Raw genomic sequence first — 21,322 nt, forward strand, 5'->3', positions numbered from 1 at the left:
ATGTAAGGGAGAAACATCAATGGGTTGCTTCCTGTACTTCAACCAGGCATCGAACCCTCAACCTGAGTGTGTGCCCTGACTGGGAATCGAACTGGTTACCTTTTTTTTTCTTTTCATTTTTTAAAAAATTTCTTTATTGATTAAGGTATTACATATGTGTCCTTATTCCCCCATTACCCCCCTCAACCTCATTCATGCCCTTACCCCCCTGTTGTCTATGTCCATTGATTAGGCTTATATGCATACATGTAAGTCCTTTGGTTGATCTCTCTCCCTTACCCCCACCGTCCCCTACCTTCCCTGAAGTTTGACGTACTGATCGATGTTTCTCTGTGTCTCTGGTTACCTTTTGGTGCAAGGGACGATGCTCAATCAACTGAGACACACCAGCTAGGGCTGCCATATTTTTCTTGATACCACTGCCAATTTACTTTTCATTAGCAATGTATTACACAAGTGGTAGGGGGTAAAAAAAAAAACAGGATTATTTCAGATATCCCTAAAAGTTGTACTTTTAATACTTACATTAGTTCTGATTGGGGGCTATGAAAGGGCACTTTGAATATCACAGCTGTAGCTTCCCAGTTTGGAAATTTACAAAGGATCCTGCTTTACCTGCTAATTGTGCATATAAAGCAATGGACACCTGAGGGCAGCATAACACAATTAAACTTGTCTGCTAGAGAAGCCTGCAAAACAAAGGAAAAGAGGAGCTTTAGCAGAGCTTCAGAATGTAAGTAATTACCAAATCAGTAGTATGCTTTTTTACCATTTAGTGTCACATGTTGGAGGAGGTGGAATTGTCATGTGGGAGAGCATGCCTGCTGTGATTTTAATATTCCGAGATTGAGGAAGCCAGATTTTACCAATGGATCATGAGAGCTTTTAGTGTTTCCGAAGGTCTCTTTTCCATAAAGCTTCTGGATTTTGTACTATTAAAAATGGGAAATTTGGGATTATTTGGCCTAATCCTTTAACCTCTAGGTCAGATGCATGCTTTCCCAGTGGGTACTTGACAGCTGGCCTACTAGCAGCTCTGCCTTAGGACTGGGTTTAGATTAGGTCTTGGCTGGAGCCTGTAGAAGGTTCCATTCCCCCAGTTGTCAGGGAAGGCATGCTCAACGCAAAGAGTTGGTCACAGTTGCTGAGTTTTGGACAGTAGCTGGCATGCTTTCTGGGTCACTGTTAAGAATGAAACTCTCCTTAACTTTCCCCTTTTGCTCTCACTGTTGCCACTGAAGTTGGGAGCTGATTATCTGCTGGGGTGGGGAAACAATGCCTTAACTTTAGCAAAGGAGAAATCTGAAATTAAGGCACAGAATACATCAGGATGCCTAGTCCACTTGCATACTTGCTCATGATGTTGTTCTCAGTTAACAATGCCCTTCCTTCTAGTTTTTTTCTTTTAGACCAGGTGTTGGTAAAGTAGGACCCACAGGCAAAATCAAGCAAGTTAAGTTGTATTGGAACACAGTCACACCAGTTTGTTTACATCTTCATACTAAAATGACAGTGTTGAGTAGCTGTAACAGGAACCTTATGGCCTATAAAACCTAAAAGATTTCCTATCTGGTGATATAGAAATCTATATAATTTGTCTCTTTCAGACTCTTGTCCTTAGTCCATGAAACCTTCTATTCTCCCTCAAGCATGGTAGGGTATGGTTGAGGACAATTCTTTTTCTTAACATCCTAAATTGGAACATACTAAAAAACATCTTGAATTAAGTTTTTCAGAAATGCTAAATTCATCAAAGACTTTCTCTCTAAAAGACAATGTATCTTTAAAAGAAAACAAATGGAGAAAACAACTCTTTCTTTTGTATTGAAGATATGTTTGATAATGGCATATAATTATTTTGGAGAATAGTCTTAAATTTGTCTAGGAATGTGAACTCCCAGTATAGGGATTTTTTACGTTTTAGTTAATATTTTCTCTCATTAAAGATGATACCTTACTTGGCTAAATATTCAAGACTTGGGACTACCTAGTATTTTAGGATTTCAAATAAAATTCTTTTTGTGGATTTTCTATTTTATATGTTATCTTTTTAGGTTTAATTTAAAATGCCTCCTGATTTTAAAGGTAATGATCCAGAGATTCATTTTCATTAAGCATCTGAGATTTGATTAGAAAGGTTGCATTGATTTGAAGGGATGATTTCTGTGCCTCTCAATGCATAAGGCCTTTTTAAATCTCCATGCTTTATTCTTTTAATAGGAAGGAATTCAGGATATAAGAAAGTACTATGAAAGCACTGCCTTGGCAGGCAGCTGGCCAGCATTTATTTCAGAACAGGCCTACTTTTTGCCAAAGTTATGAATCTGTTTAGGAAGAGAATGAATAGAACCATGACTCTGTGAGCTCTGTGATACCTATGAATCATTGAAATACAAAGTCAGTGATTAGAGTCAGCTTTGTCCAGTGGAAAGTGTTTGTTTGAATAATAGCATTCCATAATAACTGGTACAATTTGGTTTAACCAGCAGAAAAAAAATCCCAGCTATCAAAAGGAGTGTTTCTTAATGACAAAGACTTCATTTCATCTTACTTTTACTCTCTGATAAAAATGGTATCAAACCTAGGGAGCAATGAAACATATATGTCAGTAAGACACAAAATGGACTAATCTGACTCTTTGCTCTTTTGCTTCTGAACCTTGCCTAGAAAAATTACCAGTGAGTCAGAGGAGGGTAATAAATAGCCTCAATTAGTAAAGTATTCCAGAAGTTGTTTGGCATCTTTGACCCATAGGAAGTCATGCATTTTGGTGATCTTTATTCCCTGCAGTGGCCAGACAAGTTGGGACACATGCATTGGGTGATTGCACTGATGCTTCCTTACCATAAGGACTGTTGTTTATTGGACTGGATTTACATATCCGTCCATCCACCACCACCACCCCACCCAACCCAATTGCTATTGCTGTTTCAAAGTTCAAGTGAGTTAAATTTATGCTAATGTAGATAATGGTGTGATGACTATGAAAGTATTCAAAAGGCAATGCCAAGTAAATTTCAAGTAAAATAAATCTGAATTTATTATTTTTATTTTTTAAATTAAATCTCTTTAATGTCAGGGTGAAAACAGATGGAAGTTATTATAGTCAATCCCGTTAGATAAGGACAATAATGAGACATACATTTTGAAAACAAGGGGCTAATTTTCTCATTTCATTATATATATTTTCAGTTTTTTTAATTGAATTTATTGGGGTAACAGTACAAAGTATGATTTTATAAACCAAAATAACTTAGGGGATTTTACCATTTTTTAAATGTTAAAAAAATATCAGTTCTTCATAATTAAATGATGAAAGTTTTAGTTACACCTTACCATAGACATTCATAGTGCCCTAAAAAAGCATTTTTGACTCAGTGGTGTTTAAACATATTGCTAATTCTTCTAAAAGAATTTTGAAAAAGTTAATACCCTAGTTGTTGTCATCTAAATTTTTTCTTGTAAGTTTGATTCAAACATAAAAAGAATTTCTGATGTGGACATTAACTATTAATATTAAAAAATAGTCTTTCATTAGAATCTAAAGGTCACAGTGAGGGAAAAGAGTTTCCAAATGACAAAGTAACTACTTTTGAAAAGCTGCTCCTTCAAAAAAGAATGAAAACTCTGGTCAAAAATATGGCAGAAAATCAACATTATCTGGCTTTCAACAATCTAAAGAGTTTATTTAAGGGGAAAAAACAACCCAAACAACTTAATTTCCTTGAGAATTCCAAGCTTTGTGTTGTTTTCACTTGCTCTATTACCTTTCCCCTCTTTAGCTCCACAGTGATCTTGAAAACCAATAGCCTCACAATACAGTGACTATGCAAACCAGAGCCTAGTGTCCATTAGAATTGGCATTTTGGAGCTTTGGTGAATTGAAGGGAGACATAGACAATTCAGCAATAATGGTTTTAGACTTCAATACCCCACTTTCAATTATGCTTAGAATAACTACCAGAATATCAACAAAGAAATAGAAGATTTGAATCCTATATAATAAAAGGCTAATACGCAAATTGACGGAACGGCGGAACAACTGGTCACTATGATGCGCACTGACCACCATGGGGTAGACACTCAATGCAGGAGCTGCCCCCTGGTGGTCAGTGCACTCCCACAGGGGGAGCACCACTCAGCCAGAAGCCAGCCTCATGGCTGGTGAGCACAGCGGCGGTTGCGGGGAACCTCTCCCGCCTCTGTGGCAGCGCTAAGGATGTCCGACTGCCGGCTTTGGCCCATTCTGGGGAGTGGGCCTAAGCTGGCAGTCAGACATCCCCTGAGAGCTCCCAGACTTTGAGAGGGCGCAGGCCGGGCTGAGGGACCTCTCTCCTGAGTGCACGAATTTTGTGCACCGGGCCTCTAGTAACACTATAAAGCAACTAGATCTGACAGAGACATCTGTAGCACACCCACCCAATGACAGCAGAATATGTATTCTTTCCAGGTACAAATGGAATATCCTCCAAGATAGGACACAAAACAAGTCTTAATTGAAAAGATACCAAGCATCCACAAGACCAGAAGACTTAACTTGTGAATTCTCTCAAACATTTAAAGAAGTTTTAATATAAATGCTTCTCAAAATATTCAGGAAAAAAGGTGGGAGGGAACACTCTCCAAAGCATTCTATGAGGACAATATTATCTTGATAAAACCAGACAAAGCTGTCACAAAACTAACATCCCTTGTGAATATAGACACAAAATCCTTTTTTAAAAAATGCCTTTCTACTATAGCAGTGGTCGGCAAACTGCGGCTCACGAGCCACATGTGGCTTGCGAGCCATGGTTTGCCGCTCTGTTGACTAATGAGTTTGCCAACCACTGTACTGTAGCAACATATATAAACGATTATACATTTAAACCATTTGAGATTAATTAAGGGATACAAGATAGTTCAACACATAAAAATTAATCTAATCCTCTATAATAGCCTAATATGCAAATTGTTCCCTCGACCGGGAGTTTGACTGCTTGCTATAACGTGCGCTGATCACCATGAGACAGCGTGGAACATGGCGGGCGTTGGCAACGCAGTGCTGGCAGCGGGTGGCAGTGAAGACGCTGCCAGCCTTGATTGGCTCCAACGAGAGCAGTACCGTGGCGGGATGGTGGAGCAGGTGAGCAGGTGGCTCAAGGCAGGTGCAAGCAGTGGCCGATCGCCCCACTGATTACCCCGCAGACAGCAACCAGTGAGGGTGGGGCCACTGCTCGGCTCCCAGGTGCCGAGGGAGAAAGGGCAAAGAGCAATATTAAAATATTTCTCTTAATTACTTGCCTTTCAATATGCACAAATCCGTGCACCAGGCCACTCACATAACATACTAGAGGCCCGGATACACGAAATTCATGCAAGGGGCTCGGCCCCCGCCGCCGCAGCTTTGTCCGGAAGGTGGTCTGTAAGGACATCCAGGAGGATGTCCAGTCTAATTAGCATATTACGCTTTTATTATTATAGGTTAATGGAATAAAAGGGAAAAGCCACCTGACCATCTCAGTAAACACAGATAAAGATTTGCCAAAATTCAACACCATTTTATGATTTCAAAAGAAAACATGATAAGCCAGGAATAAAAGGGCATTTCCTTAATCTGAAAATAAGCATGTATGAAAAACTCATAGCTAAACTAACATACTTGATGGTGAAAAACAGAAAACTGTTCTCCAGATTAGGAACAAGATGAGAATGTCTGCTCTTGGCCACTTCGATATAATTATTGAAGATTTTAGCCAGTGTAATTAGACCAGAAAAAGAAAAAGTATCAAGATTAGAAAGGAATAAGTAAAATGATATCTGTTTGCAGAAGACCTGATTTTATAGATAGAAAATCCAAGGAATTGACAAAAGGAAAAAAATAAAACACTACTAGAACCTAAAAAGCAAATTCATCAAGGCTGTAGAATTAAAGTTAAATATACAAGATTTGTACTAGCAATGGACAATATGAAAATGAAATTAATTTCATTTACAGTAGCATCAGCAATACCAAGATACTTAAGAATAAGTTTAACAAAGTTAGGTCAAGATATTGACATTGTAAACTACAGAACATTGTTGAAAGATACAAGTGAAAAATTACCCCATGGTCATGGATTGGAACACTCAAGTGCACGCTCTTCAAAATGATCTTAAGATTCAACACATTCACTATCAAAATTCAAGCTGGCATTTCTCCCCCCCCAAAAAAAACTGATACGCCAATCCTGAAATTCATGTGCAAATGTAAGCGACCTAGAATATCTACCATGAAGCACCTTGTTTGGTCTAAAACACCTGATAAGGATTGGGAAAATTGAAATTGTCTTTTTTAATATAATTTGTGAAACAGTCTTTTTCAGTATAATATTTTGAAACAGTAGTTGTCATTAAAATTCCTTTCTGTGCTGTGAATGAATTTTCATCAGAATTTAGAACTGCGTATTTAACCAAATTATGGGAAATGTCTACCAAATAAGTTAATTGGCAAAGCCAGTTCTCATTGTTCAGACATTCATCCATCTTTCATGTGAAGCCTGACTGCCCTTTTTGCTGATGGAAGAGGCAAGGTTTTAAACTACAGAGTTTTAGCACTTTCACTGTAATTAATTAGATAGCATGGTATGGACAAATTATTTTGTTTTATAAACTAGAAGGGCAATTGTGAAAGGGGAAGTGGCATGTGATTGCTTTTAAGACACAGAGTTATATCTGTTCTCAGGCAGATCTGTGCTTTTGAAGGTAAGGTTTTATATATATACTAGTACTCCCTTTAAAACCATCATGGCTTTGCATCCCTTTTAAAATCTTTTAACTTGCCCTGACCAATTTGACTCAGTGGATAGAGCGTCGGCCTGCGGACTGAAGGGTCCCGGGCTCGATTCCAGTCAAGGACATGTACCTTGGTTGTAAGCACATCCCCAGTAGGGCGAGTGCAGGAGGCAGCTGATCAATGTTTCTCCCATTGATGTTTCTAACTATCCCTCTCCCTTCCTCTCTGTAAAAAATCAATAAAATATTTTAAAAAAATCTTTTAACTTAAGGAATGTGCTGCCCCAACTTGAAGACTAGTCTTCAACCTGACTCTTAGTCTTTTATGAATAGAATTGCCTTGCAGAGCATGCATTTTATTTGCATGCATGTTATGTGCAGGGATGCTATTATGTTGGTATACTCAGGTTCAGTTGGAGTACATTTTGGCAGAGAGCCCATGCCTGTGCTGCTCATTTGTATTCTACATCCCTCTCCTGCACTCAAGATAGATTTCTTGGTGTCCATATAGAACCTCCAAATCCTCCACAATTGGCAGCTTTTACTAGCTGATTAGAGCTGGCATAGGAGGTGGCTCTCTGTCATAGCATTTTTATTAGTTTTCTGTCAGCCTACCTGTGTCTTTTTTGTAGTTTAGATTTTTTAATTACATTTTGTTTATTCGTGTGATTTTTTTAAAAACACAACCACAACAACAACGTATCCTTAAATCAGTTTGGAAATGTGTTTGGAGACAGTTCTACATGGGGGTCTTGCTTTTTATTTTGTGAACAGAAGCTTTGGTTGCCTTTGTTCTGGTCTGTTTCTCCAGAGCCACTGGATAGGTTTGCTTATAGCTTCAGAGCAAAGGGAGAAACTTACTGCCCATTACAAAGATTCGGGTTCCCAAAGCTCGGGGATCCTTTCCTGTATCTCAACGCAGTACGTGTGCAGGTGTCAGCCGGTCCTGCTCAAGTTGCTCTGGAGCAAGAATATGCTGATATTCTGGCTACTCCTATTGTAATAAATTTGTGTGACTCTCACCCAGGTGTCTTAATCTTTCTGCCAGTATTCATGAGATTGTGACAGGCTAACTTGTTAGCTTGAAAGTAGACTAAAATCTCAGATCCTTCACAGTTCTTGACAATATGTAGGAAATACAAATAAAAAGGCAAATAACTATCAGAATTCAGCTCAGAAATGTCATTTTATCCATGTTTTTCATTAAAATGAACATTATATATTACTTATATAAATGTAGCATGTATATTTTCTTTAGGTTAAAATAAAGGTTTGGCATAATTTTGCTATTTTAATGACAATATTAAAAGCATAAAAACCATCTGCTTTTCTTAAGCATATAAATTTGTATTGTGTGTATGGATGGATATATACACATACTAATATATTGGGGTATATGTATATATTCATGCTTTGAAACAACAAATTAATCTTGCATTGCTTAATCACATTTTTAAGAATATCAGTTTCATAGATGTCATTATGATGTATTATTTGCCTCTATTCCAGAATATTGGAAAGAAGATGACCTGCCAAGAGTTCATTGCAAACCTCCAAGGGGTCAATGAGGGTGGTGATTTCTCCAAGGATCTACTGAAAGTAAGCATTGAGATACTGGTTTTTAAACTGTACTTATGTTTATATTTTCTTATGCATATATTTCTCTCCAAAATAGACAGGCTAACGATCACATAAGTATTTTAGTTTGTTTTGTGTGGTGGTGTTTTTTTTTTGCTTTTGGTTTTATTGTTGATGTTTCCACCGGGTCTTGTCCTTGATGCATAGTACCCTTCAATTAATAGCTCCTAAAAGTCCACATTGTACTTATTGATTGTAATCAATAATACAGACATAATAACTAGATTTTGAGTGATTGGTGATACAAATAGTTGGTGGGCAGTTTTTGATTTATTTATAAGCAGACTGTCAGAATTTGAGAGCAGTCACAAAGATACATTCACTACGGAAATAAAAAGCAGGTGCAGACTATATTGGAAGCATTTCAGACTGTATTCAGCCCCTAGTCCCACAGGCACTCAGGTTGTCTGTGGAAATAGATTAAATTAAGTCTGAGTAATCGTAGAATGCCTGAATTGTTTACACTCGGTTTTATCATTGGCAGCAGTCAGAGTGTTTTTCCGTGTCACTAGGCTGTTTTCAAGGAGACAGTTTGAAAATCATAACATTCTACAGAAGCATAAATGTGCGTTTGATCGAATACAACCCAGTGATTGATCATGAATGTGACTATTTTAGAAGTTCAGGATAAGATATGTATGTTGAAAATGTGATTTTTACAGAGTTCTGTTTGTTTCTAACCTTTTTAAAAACTTTGTACACATGTAGATTTCTTTTGAAATCAGTTTCTTTGAATGAATTTGCTAAGAAGGGTGACACATTTGAATCACACGTAATATGGAAATGTACCAGTTAAAATATAAGTCCTTCATTATGTTTTATGTGACTTTTAAACTATATAAACTATGTAGAATGGAGTTCTGCAAGACATATATACTGTGGAAACTGAAAGAAGTTATAAAAATATGGTACAGTGAGATTGTTAGTCCTTCTGACTTTCATTGCAGCGTTTCAAAAAATTACATTATGAAAAAGACCCAGGAAGGAAAGTAGCTTTAGCTTACTATTTAAAGAAGGCATTTTTTATTGAGGTATAATTGGCATACAAACATTATATTGGTTTCAGGTGGACAACTTAACGGTTCGCTATTTGTATATATTGCAAAATGGTCACAATAAGTGTAGTTAAACATTCGTCACCATACATAGTTACAGAATTTTTTTTCCTGTGGTGCATACTTTTGAGACATACTCTTTTAGCAACCTTTAAATATGCAGTACGGTATTATTAACTGTACTCGCCATGCTGGATATTACATCCCCATGACTTGTTTTCTAACCGGAAGTTTGTACCTTTGACTCCCCGTACCCATTTTGCCCACTCCTCTACCCTCTGCCACTGGCAACCACCTATCTGTTAAGGTATTTTTTAAGCTGTTTTTTAATAAAGCAAATGCTACCATTTCTGAAACTACAATCCTGAATGGGAAATAAAAGGTGTTGAATTGTGACATGATGAATATGTTCTGCACATTCTTTGAAGCTATACTGTGGATACAAGTTAACAAGTCTGTTTTCAGTCTAGCTGTATTAGCATGGAAAATAATGGAGTCTTTCTAAGGGAGGATTTGTGAGGCTTTTACCCAGTTATGTCAGAAATTAAAATTGACAGGAACATTTTTCATGTTGAAGCTTTTAGATTTTAGTGGTATACCGCCTTATGGTAGCGTGCGACTGTGGGTAAATTATTCCGCAGCCGTAGAGCATGTTGGATGGAGCTGTCTGAAAGCAAATGTAGTTACCATCCAGTCCAGTGGCTACTGTTCACCTTGGGTAAACATATGTTCGTTGATTTAGTCTGCCAAGAATTTGCCGGGTGATTTGTTGCCATTGTACAATCGAGATCATGTTCACAAACCTCAGGGGAGAAAGTGTGTGTTATACTATTCTTTATTTACTGTGAGAGGATGACAGTGAAATGGCAGTGAAAAATGACAGTGGTGGTTAGCATGGAAGTTGTCAAGTAAAATATTGATTTCCTTTCATAGCAAAGCCCAGCCACACACTGACCCAAGATGAGTTTTTCATTTTAGTAGGAATCTGGATTTTACTGTAGATTTCAGCAAGAAAAGGTTTTCTTCAAACCATTTTTGTTTTATTTCACTCTTCTGTCTTTCTTTTCCCTTCCCTCCTGTGTCCTCCCTGTGACCTCACCACATCAAGAGAGTAACTCATTCAATAAAATATGCCAGAACATCTGGCCTGTCTCATGGCTCTGTAGGGCCTGCCCATCCCAATATTTGATGAAGTTTGCCTTCAAGCATCATTGGGGACAAGGCGGAAAAGAAAGGGAAAGGGGAGGTTCTACGTTTGGTTATGATAGATTTAATAAGGCATTCCTAAGACTCTCTAATAAATAGTAAACCTCTTAAGGACATGACTATAGTGGGATGGGAATGTAAAATGTGGGCCAGTTCTGGATTGGAGGCTGAACTTTCCAAAAGATGGATGATAGTGATTATGGATTAGGGAGCTATGCTGATTGGGTTCTAATCCCAGCTTCCATGTCTTACTAACAGGGATGTGAGCAATTCATTTAAACTTTCTCTCTCGATTTCCTCATCTGTGAAATGGGAGATTTTATTAGTTCTCACCTCATCTAGTTGTTTTAATCATTATAACTTTTGTTTAATATTATTTTATTCGTTACATAGCTCAAAGTGTGCTGGAAAGGGACTCCATCCCTTCCTGAAGGTATTTGAACCTTATGATGTTTTACACCTGCTAGGGTCAAGTGTGATTAGTGTCAACAGATAAGAACTCTGTCCCCCATCCCTACTTAGCCTAAACACACACATTCTCTTGCTCTTTAAAATGAACCATCTGAGACTTTGACCTTGAGCATTTCCTCCCTTTGTAGTAAGATTTTTAATCCTTGTTACTAATGGCTTCCTTTTTCCCTTAAGACTAGTTGGTTCCAAGGAAGAGCCATAAGAATCCTCCACAAGAGGCATTTGTTTTATAAAGTCTGTCTTAACTTTATATAGGTACCTTACATGGATGAAGAGAAGAAACAATCTATATATATAAAAGCCTAAGTGACCGGCCAACCATTTGACCATTTGACTGTCCAACTGCTAGCTATGATGTGCACTGACCACCACGGGGCAGATGCTCAATGCAGGAGCTGCTGAGCTGCGGTGACTTGGCAGCTGCATTTCTTGTGTGATAAACCCAGAACCAGAGAGGAGGGAAGCCCAATTCCGGTGTGCATCACCCGAGAACCACCCTCTTGCAATCTGGGACCCCTCGGGGGATGTTCGAGAGTTGGTTTCAGCCCAATCCCTGCAGGCCAGGCCAAGAAACCTCACCATTGCACGAATCCATGCACTGGGCCTCTAGTATAAAATAAGAGAGAGGAGCCAGTGAAAAATGGCATTGGGACATACAGGATTGAAGGTTAGTTACAGGCTGCACAAGAATTACATTTTGAGGAGAATGAGGCTTTTGGCAATGAAACATGGAAATCCTAATTGTTTATTATTCTAGTTTTCTTATTGCCACCTACCATTTCATACTCAAATAATGTTCTCCTTAATATTTTTATTCTACTCAATAGTTAGGTCTTTACTTTTTTTCCCTGAGCAGCAGGTGAATTCAATAGGTGCCAAGGGGAATTAAAAAAAATAGCTAAAATAATCTCTAATTTAAGAATATTTATATCATCTTAATGATAGAGAGGACAGAAACAACAAAACAAAACACCTAAGTCTTTCAAGATGATTCTAATGTAACTTAAAAACAAACTGAATGCAATGTGCAGAGTGTTTTAAAACATACCTCCTAAATCTAAGTATACAAGTAGCTTTAAGAATAATTCCAGTTAAAAGGCAGTCTCACTAGAAATCATTAAAAAGCAAGGTAAATAAATATTGCTTGGGCAAGTCAGTAACATGCTACCCTTTCAGGCTTATGATTAGATATTTGACTTTGCAATATTCTTTCTAAATTTAATTTTTTGGTAGAAATTGCTTGCCTCTCCTTTACTTGGGAATTTATTAACTTTGAAATTAGCTTGCAGTCAAAGGAAAACCAAAAGTTTTTTTCACTCTCTCAGGTCTGTAGTTAATGGTGAAGAGAGAGTTCGGGTGCAGGGTAGGAGGGGAGAGTGGCAGATAAATTGAAAAAATGTAAATCAGTATGCCCAGCTTAGTGAAATTTGCATGCTTCATTCCATTAGTGGAATGATAAATTGTTACATAGTTTATTGGGTAGAATCCCAATAAAAGTTCTTATTCAAATGCATATGTTTGCCCTTGGCTTCCCCAAAGGACAGAATTTAGGTAAGGTTCTTTTAAAAGAAATTTCTAAGTATATATAGATTACCTGCATTCATTCCTTAATATATGTATTTGGCTGAAAGCATTATATGTTTTGTTTTAAATGAAGTTTATTTCATTTGCTATTTTTAGGGCAAAATAATTTGTGAAAACAATGGAGAAATTAGCCAGGATGGCAGCATTTAAACAGACACAAAAGATCAACAAAGAAAAACACATTTTAAATAAAGATTAATGGGTCTTGTTGGACAAGGAAGAAACATAAGTATGGAATAAAACAGTATGCTATGCAAGCTCATAACCATTAGTCTTTTTAAATGTATTACAGTTGGATATAAGAGTAAGCAAAAAAAAAAAAAATCAGCCATTGAAGGTTTAGATATAAGCAATTTTTTATAAGCTCAAACTCCAAAGAAGACTTGTTTACACAGTGACAGCAACAGCTGTAGTGATTCTTGTAAGAAAGAGAGACCAAAGCAGGCCCGGCTCTCTAACAGAGTTCCATTTCCCATTCTGATTGGACCCTTGCAGCCAGGGAGAAGACTGGACATTTAACACAGACAGTTACCCTACTTTTCTTCTACCAAAAGGCGGACCTTGAACAATATTCTCCTCTATGTTGGCTCTCTCTCCATTCATCTTTGCTTCCAATGTTATCAGTGAGGACAAGTATAATGGGAAATCCAAACAAGAATAAGTTTTATCAATATCAGTATTTTGGTTGTGATATTGCACTATAGTTTTGCAAATGTTATTATTGGAGTAAACTGGGTAAAAGGTGCAAGAAATTTATAATTTCTTACAAACTGCATGTGAATCTACAATTGTCTCAATAAAACTTTAAAAAAAAAAAAAAAAGGCAAATTGGGACAGTTCCTCTCCATTCAGCCAGAGACTTATGTATCAGGTAAAAATTAGCATAATGAAATTTTATTGCTGTTGGCCTTTCAAAGTGCTGAGTGTCATGATCAACAGCTGAGAAAGAACTGTGTAGCAGTATTAAAGACAATGGTGTATTGAGAAAAAGGCAATGGGAGTTTTTTGTTTTTTTTTCAAGAGTTGAAAACTGGAAAGTCAAATGAATCTATTTATTTAAAAATTATTCCTGTTACTCCGGATGTTATGGAGAATTGTTTGGAAGGAAGTGGGACTAGAAATAGAAAAAGAAGTAAAAAAATGGTTTCAGTTGTCCATGGGAAAAGGAATGATGTCTTGGATGTGAGTGGTGATCATACTGGGGGAAATATATTAGCAATGGAATTATTTTGTGCTTAGTGTTAAAGTTTATTTTGCAAAATTATTTTCCCAGATTGCCCCCCTGTCACTTCCCCTATCCACCTGTATGCTAAACTACGTGGAGTGGAAGAGCAATAAAAAGTACGGTAACCCTAATAATTCCTTCTGAGTTAATGTTTGATTTGTGAGGCCAAATGTAATGGACGGCTTCATGGCCATGTGAAGTGGTTAGTGGCAGATCTGAAAAGCAAGCCCAATATTTTACCTTGGCCGGCCACTTCACATTTCTGTTTTCTCATATATAACATGGGTAATAAGACCTTCCTCTAAGAGTGACTGTGGAGATTAACACAGTGATGTGTGTTCAGCGGCTGGCATGATGTCATCTAGAATGCATACAGGTGAGCTCAACGCTGGCTTGTTTTCTTAGCACCGCTCTAGTGTCTGTGACTCGGCTCTGAGGCTGTCTTAATGCTGCTAGTGACCAGTGATAGAGCCGCAGGGTGATAATTCCACCTCGGGGTGCCTTAGTTCCCATGTGAAATAAGATATTGGGCTGGGCCCATAATTCTCAGCTCAGGCTTTTGTGGTCCACACTAGCCAGTGCCCACCCCTTCCCTGTCACCACTCCCCACCTGGACCAGAGCTTCTTGTTTTGTTTTTCTGTTGCGCTCAAACTTACTCATGCAATGTCGTTTAAGCAAAATATTCTAAGGGAAAGAAGGAAGTTGCAAAAACTTTATACATGGTCTCTAAGGATCTTTTCAATCTACGTACTGGGAACGTTCTTAACATCACTTATTTCTTTTTAAACTCAAATCATCTCTCAAGATATTTTTATATTGCCGAAACCGGTTTGGCTCAGTGGATAGAGCGTCGGCCTGCGGACTGAAGGGTCCCGGGTTCGATTCCGGTCAAGGGCATATACCTTGGTTGCGGGCACATCCCCAGTGGGAGGTGTGCAGGAGGCAGCTGATCGATGTTTCTCTCTCATCGATGTTTCTAGCTCTCTATCCTTCTCCCTTCCTCTCTGTAAAATATCAATAAAATATATTTAAAAAAAAAAAGATATTTTTATATCTCTAAAGCTTTAACTTTTATATTTCACATATTAGTTTAGACAAAGAAGTGTGTGTTTAATGGTGAAAGTTCAGATTTAAGTCCAAGAAAATTACCTTGGCGGTAGCAGCATTCTCAAAAGATTACTCCTAAAGAGTTATAGGAGGAAGAAGCAGGCACGGTCTGAAAAAAGTGTGAACTTTTATTCTTTTTATTATTATTATTACTATTGCTAGAGGCCCGGTGCACAAAATTCATGCACTCAGAGGGGGTCCCTCAACCCGGCCTGCGCCCTCTCGCAGTCCGGGAGCCCCACGATAAATCGCCCTGCAGAGGGAGGCCCCGCCAGTTGGTGGCCTGGGCCTCCTCTTTGGGACCATCGATCATGGAGCCCCCCTGATCGATCGCCCCACCAGCCGGTGGCCTGGGCCTCCCTCTTTGGAATGATCGCAGAGCTCCCCTGATTGATCACCCCACCAGCCGATGGCCTGGGCCTCCCTCTGCGGGGAAATCATGGGGTGATGGCGGGGCCCCCAACCAATCGCATTGCACCTGCCTTGGCTGACCTGGCGCCGGTGCGTGTCATAGCATGGTCGTCCGGACGATCATTCTGCTATTCAGCTGTTTGGTCGATTTGCATATTATGCTTTTATTATTATAGATTTTACTGATTTGAGAGAGAGAGGGAGGGAGAGAAATCAGAGTGAGAGAGAGTAAGAGAGAGAGAGAGAGAGAGAAACATCAATTGTTGTTCCACTTATTTATGCATTCATTGGTTGATTCTTATGTGCCCTGACCTGGGATTGAACCTACAACCTTGGCATATCAGGACAATGCTCTGACTGAGCTACCTGATCAGGACAAGTCTGAACTTCTTATAAATGAAAAGCCTCAGTGAATTCTGAAAAATACTTGATCTGAGTTATATTCGGAGTATGTAGTTGAAAATAGGAACTTATGGGTGGTATTTAAGTGTAGCTAAAAAAAGAGCATCAACTGTTGCCTAGAGTAGGTGCGCTCTTTCAGAGGAGGTCATGGAAACCTGGTAGCAACAGTATCTAGGGAAGAAAAGGACTTGGATGCTTATCCTGATATAAGCAGGAGAGCCTTTTAAGAGAAAAGCTTTAAAGTTTGTGGCTTAAAATTTGGAATATAGCTTTTTTTCGATGAAATAAATCAAGCTGAGTTGTGATCAGAGATTCATGGTGTGTTTCTGCTTCTACTTTCCCCATGCTATTGTTTCCGGTGATGTGCTCGTCATGGCCAGAATAATGATGCTCCCTTTGGTATGGTTCCGACCTTGAATGAAAAATGGTGGTAATGATGAGGATAATACTGTGAAGGAGCTGAAGATCCACAAATCATGTTCATGTGTTTAAAAAAAAACTATCAAAAATAAGTCGATTAGAACATTTTGACAGAACAGATGCTGCTTAAAGAGTACAAACAGATTTTTAACGAAATAAAATGAAAGTTTGACATGGAGAGGTAGTAATCATTAAGGGTACTGTAATGGAATATTAAGAATTCCTAGATAGATTCTATTTTTATTTGATCATGAAGAAGTGCTACAGAATTTTATATTCAGATGCATCCATAGAAGTTGGAATGTGTGTTTGAAGCATTTTGTAAATGTCATAACATAGTTCATCAAGGTTGCTGCTCCTATCACTCAAGCATGAACATGTAATAGTGATACGAATGTAATGGGTCACATAGTGAGTTAAACCATCCTCCTTCTGGGTAGGATATATCAGTGAAGATGGGGTGGGGACGGTTCCTTGGGAGCAAAGCACTTCTTTTAACAGGCTGACAATCCAATGGCAAATGAGCTTTCATAGCAGATGATCCTTCCTCAGCATGGTGTTTACCTATCCATTAAGGTTACACAGAAACAACTTTTAATTTAAAGGCATTTGTATATATCTGTGCAGTAAAAAAAAACAAACAACATCAAAAAAACAAAACAAAAAAACAACAACACAATTTATAAAGGAAAACAATGTGCTTTGTGGTTTTAGTAATGTTTCACTTATGTAAAAGGTCAGTTGTCTTAAAAAGACTGAAAAAGTTGAAAACACAAAAAAATAAAAATAACTCTGAACAGCCACAATAAATGGGTATCACAGAGTTTGGCCTATTTTTTTTAAAAAAATATATTTTATTGATATTTTACAGAGAGGAAGGGAGAGGGATAGAGAGCTAGAAACATCGATGAGAGAGAAACATCGATCAGCTGCCTCCTGCACACCCCCTACTGGGGATGTGCCCGCAACCAAGGTACATGCCCCTGACTGGAATCGAACCCAGGACCCTTCAGTCCACAGGCCGACACTCTATCCACTGAGCCAAACCGGTTTCGGCGGCCTATTTTTTAATAATAACCACAATTTTCACCTCAGAATTTTGGCCCAATCTTTTCTCCTGGAGTATCCTAAGTAAGTGGCCATACAGACACAGGCAAATACCAATATGCAAGCAAGTGCTGAAAACGGGCCTGGGCTAGGCACCTGCCACTGATCCTCTCGGAGCCAGGTCTTCAGTAACAAGGCAATAGCCACATCCAGTTGATTTTTCTAAAGAAAATTTAATTAAAACAACCATTTAGATTGTTACTAATTTTTTAAGTATTTTAAATCAATTATTTTGAAGAAATAATTATGTTCCCAGTTAGCCATGAATTAGGAGGATGAAGTTGGAGGAGTGCTATTAGTCAGCTCTATGGACGTTAGTAAGAAGTAATTTCATAATGAGATATAGAGAAAATTGAACTTTAAAAAACACTGGGTCACTAAATTGAACAGCTGGAGTTGTTTTGACAAAGGGCAGGCAAATTTGTGTAGTCAGTAGCTTCTCAGAGAATGGCTGTATTAATGCGCAGCAGAGTAATGGATGTACTTAATGAGTCATCAGAAATGTTACATTATGTTTACTTAGTTTGATTAAGGAGCTAGGGAGTGTGAAATAGATTTGGAAAGATTGCCAACAAAACTATTTTATAAAGCTTTTGGCATTTAAACAAATTAGCTTCAATCAGAAGATCTGCTAATATAGAATAATTCATCTCTCTACCCCAAACATTCTTGAACTCCATTCCCTATAAATTTTTGTTGTTGTTATTTTAGAGCTTTATATTTCTTTTGGTGGTTTTATACATTTGCCCACCCCTCAAACTTTCCACAAGTGGTGGCATATCTTTATGCTATAACTAGAGGCCCCTTGCACAAATTCATGCACGGGTGGGGTCCGGCTGGCCTGCCCCCGATATGCGGGGGAGGGATCCAGGGTGGGTCCGGCCCAGAGAAGGGACTGCTGGCTGCTGGCAGTTGGCCGGCTGGCTCTACCCCTAGTCCAGCCGTGGGCAAACTACGGCCCGCGGGCCGGATCCGGCTGTTCTCTCCGGTTCTCTTGCTCTCCCCTCCGCTCCTTTACTTTGAATTTATATTAGTTCACACAAACACTCCATCCATGCTTTTGTTCCGGCCCTCTGGTCCAGTTTAAGAACCCATTGTGGCCCTCGAGTCAAAAAGTTTGCCCACCCCTGCCTAGTCGAACTCCCGGTGGAACTCTTGGTTGAGGGGACCATTTGCATATTAGCCTTTTATTATATAGGATGTGACTTCCCAGAAATACCAGGAAACACATCTTCCCAGACCTCACAAGGATGATGCAGGAACATGAATCTTCCTCTTAAACTGTGCCTCATGGTCAGTGTAGACACACATTCCTGTGGTTCTTCCTCCTCATCTCACCAGACTATATGTTGAGAATTCTGCTACCTTTACATTCTTTCCCAAATACAAAACTATGTTCATTTCAACACTGACAATTGAAGAAGAATGCAAAGGGATTTCAGTGCTTACTCCTGGTAGAAGTCATTTCACCATGAGGTTGCTTAATTCTAGAAGTAATTATTCCTTGAGAATGCAACATGGATCAATCATTACTCTATTTTTCCTCTTTTTCTTTCACTTCCAGAAACATAAATCAAAGGTAAATCTGTGTACCCAAAATATAACCTCAAAGCATTATTATATGCATTCCCAGTTGTTAGTCTAGTCCAGGGGTGGGCAAACTTTTTGACTCGAGGGCCACAATGGGTTCTTAAACTGGACCAGAGGGCCGGAACAAAAGCATGGATGGAGTGTTTGTGTGAACTAATATAAATTCAAAGTAAAGGAGTGGAGGGGAGAGCAAGAGAACCCTCCAGTCTTTCGGCTCCGCGGGCCAGATAGAACAGCCGAATGGGCCGGATCCGGCCCGCGGGCCGTAGTTTGCCCACGGCTGGACTCTAGTCATATGTTGTAGACTTAGGCAAAAAGGACATTTTTGAAGAGTTAGGGGTAGCTATGCAGTACTTGCATCCTCCCACAGCCACATCAAAATTACAACTAAACTACAGAGCAACCATCATTCAGAACCACCTGAAACCTAGCTGAATGAAGGCCTACAACTAGGATTTAAAGAAAAAGCCAGATTGAGACTGAAAAGCAAAGTTCTTTGTCAGTTGTACTAGAATCAGCTATATAACCATGCCATTTTACGTTTTATCATTTACCGACAGTCATTGTCTTACTCTGATGCATTTGCAAATGGGTTTCCTCTTAAAGATTCATGGAAAGGACTCTGACTTATTCTAAAATAAAGTTGTCTGAGAATAAATTTTCAGATCACACCTTTAAACTGGATGCAGATTTACAGAAATCTAAAGAATAACTGAAAATACTGGCAGATGATCTGGATAAAGAAGAATTGACCATATGGGACTGAATGAACTGAGTGAGGATAATTATTATTTTTATGACTTCATTAAAAATATTGCTGATTTTTTAAAAATTTGTTTGCTAGATAAAAGAAAACTTGTGGTTTTGTTTTGTTTTGTTGTTGTTGGTTTTTTTTGTCTTAGAGCAGTTCAGTAAAGTATACCCTCTGTAAGCAATACTGAAGCATTTATATTTTTTCCCTACCTGATCACTCTATAATTTGAAAACTCTTAATGAATATTATTGAATTTTCATGGTAATATCGTTTGCATGAATTCAATGAGAATTTTTCTATTTATAACAATTGGAAACTGGTTTTATTAACCAAGACTTTGAGTGGCATATCATGTTTTAGAGACATGTATAAACTGTGGATGTCACCAGAAAGCTTTAAGGAATTAGGATTAACTTTGGAAACTGATAAAAGCCCCTTAGAAAATCTTCCTGGTACCTTGCTTATTTACATGGTTCATGGCTTAGTTTCCAGGTAGGGAACGAAAGTTGCTTTCCTGGGATATGGCAAAGAAAGAACCTCAAGGCATTTTGAGGTAACCTTGAGAACTTGAGGATTCGCCCAAATCTGTGGTGTCACACGCAGAGCCTTGATGACAGCTATGTGGCTTGACTTCTTCACCTACTTCTTGGCTAATTAAAGTTCAGCCTGGAGATTCCTTATGAGGTTCCAGCAAAACAGATTTAAGGAAGCCTGTATGATCAATTCCAGTTTTGTTGTATTTATGCAAATAATGAAGCCGAATTTATTGAAACTAGACTTATACAGTAAATAGTCTTAATTTTACTATCTTAGAGAAAAATGAGGGTTATTTTAGGGAGATAATTTGTTTTTAAATAGAGTCTATAAACACAGTTGTGGATATTAAACTCTAGTTCAGTTCATTGTCTTTCACATTTTATTTTCATCTATAAACTGAATTATTCCTTAGGTATTTGGCTAGAACCCTCTGAACTAATGTTTCATTTTTCTCCCATCCTTTGACTTGGAGTTATTGAGAATCAAAACTTTTCTGAGCCTTGCAATTGCAAATTGCAGCTAAAGGACATAATATAACTTCAGAAGAATCACCACAACAGCTCATACTTATTAGTCCATCTCAGTGATGATGCAGTGTCAGCCATGCAGAATTCACCAAAGCACCTGATGACATCATCAGAGACATTCACACAGCAGACAAGGAGGCTCTATCAGATAGTCACTGCCTGCCTTCATTCCAGCAAAAGAAACCTTGAGCCTTACATCCAGAAATATCGACTGACAGCCTTACAGAATCAGAAACTGGTTTATAGTTTGCCTGATCATTAACTCCTTTTCCTCCTGTTTTTATAGACATACCCCTTATTAAATATCTGATTGCTTGCATACAGAAAGGAAGAAAAGAATTATGGATTTTGAGAACATATGAATTTTGATTAAATGATATTACTTGTCACCTGTGCATGATTGCCTCCCTTCCCTTATTCTTAAGGGCAGAGACTGTGTCTTGTTGGTCACAGTATCCCTTATACCTAGTGTGATTCCAGGGCAAATCAGATATTCAATAAATACTTGTGAGGGGAAATATTGTAGTTTTATAT

The 21,322-nt window shown here is 38.3% G+C and overlaps 1 protein-coding gene across 11 annotated transcripts in view; it reads left to right on the forward strand.

Annotated features, from left to right (window-relative positions):
* The window catches only part of PSD3 (pleckstrin and Sec7 domain containing 3), a 532,096-nt gene that overhangs the window by 332,073 nt on the left and 178,701 nt on the right, over positions 1–21,322 (forward strand). For all 11 annotated transcript variants that reach the window (XM_080660410.1, XM_080660414.1, XM_080660416.1 and 8 more), the window contains one exon: positions 8,263–8,352. In XM_080660410.1, the coding sequence (XP_080516536.1) occupies positions 8,263–8,352 (90 nt within the window). The remainder of the gene's footprint in view (positions 1–8,262; positions 8,353–21,322) is intronic.

This window comes from Plecotus auritus (assembly GCF_963455305.1).
Source record: "Plecotus auritus genome assembly, chromosome: 3".
Lineage (NCBI taxonomy): Eukaryota > Metazoa > Chordata > Mammalia > Chiroptera > Vespertilionidae > Plecotus > Plecotus auritus.